This window comes from Morus notabilis, unplaced genomic scaffold (genome assembly GCF_000414095.1).
Source record: "Morus notabilis unplaced genomic scaffold, ASM41409v2 C11356078, whole genome shotgun sequence".
In the NCBI taxonomy this organism is placed as follows: domain Eukaryota; kingdom Viridiplantae; phylum Streptophyta; class Magnoliopsida; order Rosales; family Moraceae; genus Morus; species Morus notabilis.
Window position 1 is genome coordinate 1 of NW_010385995.1, and position 988 is coordinate 988.

General features: G+C 40.2%; 1 protein-coding gene across 1 annotated transcript; it reads right to left on the reverse strand.

Annotated features, from left to right (window-relative positions):
• Window positions 1-192: 192 nt before the first annotated feature.
• Window positions 193-970, reverse strand: LOC112094998 (probable flavin-containing monooxygenase 1; the record flags this gene model as incomplete). Its single annotated transcript, XM_024176687.1, has 2 exons — window positions 193-529; window positions 627-970. Coding segments are annotated over 2 exons (681 nt in total), but the record flags the coding sequence as incomplete, so codon positions are not given.
• Between the last annotated feature and the right edge of the window lie 18 nt (window positions 971-988).

Here is a 988-nt window from a genome sequence, read left to right on the forward strand (position 1 = left end):
AGAAGAATCAATATTATTGAAGAATATGAATAAGTTACACATGCATAAAGCATCATGCTATATGTTGGATACACTATATATGCATTGAATTTTCCCCTACAATTTATTTGCTTTTTTCTTTTATTTTTATTTTTCACTCAAATAGTACATAAATAGCTAGAGACGATTATAGAGGACACATCTAATCAAGAACTAGTTCAGATAGTCTCGACTACCATAGGGGCTAAATGCCTCTGAAAACCAGCTCTTCTTCCTCCAAGAAGTCCATCCCATTTCCTCACATATTTCATCACTGTGGTTGATACTATAAGTTGAAATGCAGTGCCTCTTGTAGAACCTGGTGGTTCTCTTCATGACTTCCATCTCCTTCAGTGTTCTCTCGAGCATTTCCGTCACACCCGGAAGCTTGAATTTGTCGTCCACTAGCCGTGCCAGCCATATCGAACGCAATTCAGACGAATGTAGGTTCGCCACACTCTCAACATAGCCCACAAATCCCATGTTTGGGATCAAAGGATGGATAGTACCCCTGATCACCAACAAAGAGATTTCAACATAAACACAATATTTGAGACTAATTCTTTAATGAGGTTCTTTTATAATATCAAAAATTTTGTTCTTTCTACCTGTATAGCGGCATGAGACCAGATGGATACTCCAACAAACTGCGAAAGGGCTCTGGCATGATGGCTTTGAGCTTTTTCTTACCATCATAACCAGTGGCGAGGACGACAACATCAGCTTCGATCTTTTCTTTGTCGTCGAACTCGATTCCTTTTTCCCAGAACCACCATTTTGATGATCTCTTGAACACAATCTTCCCCTTGTCAGCCTCAGAGAAGAAGTTCTCCGGCATGATAGCCATTTGGCAAGACGCGTAGTCCTCGACAAAAGGGTGGTCCGGTTTTAGTCCATACTTCTCCAAAGGAAGCTTGTGCAGCAAATAGGATTCTATGAACTTTGAAACTACTAGCCTCTATGATGAATA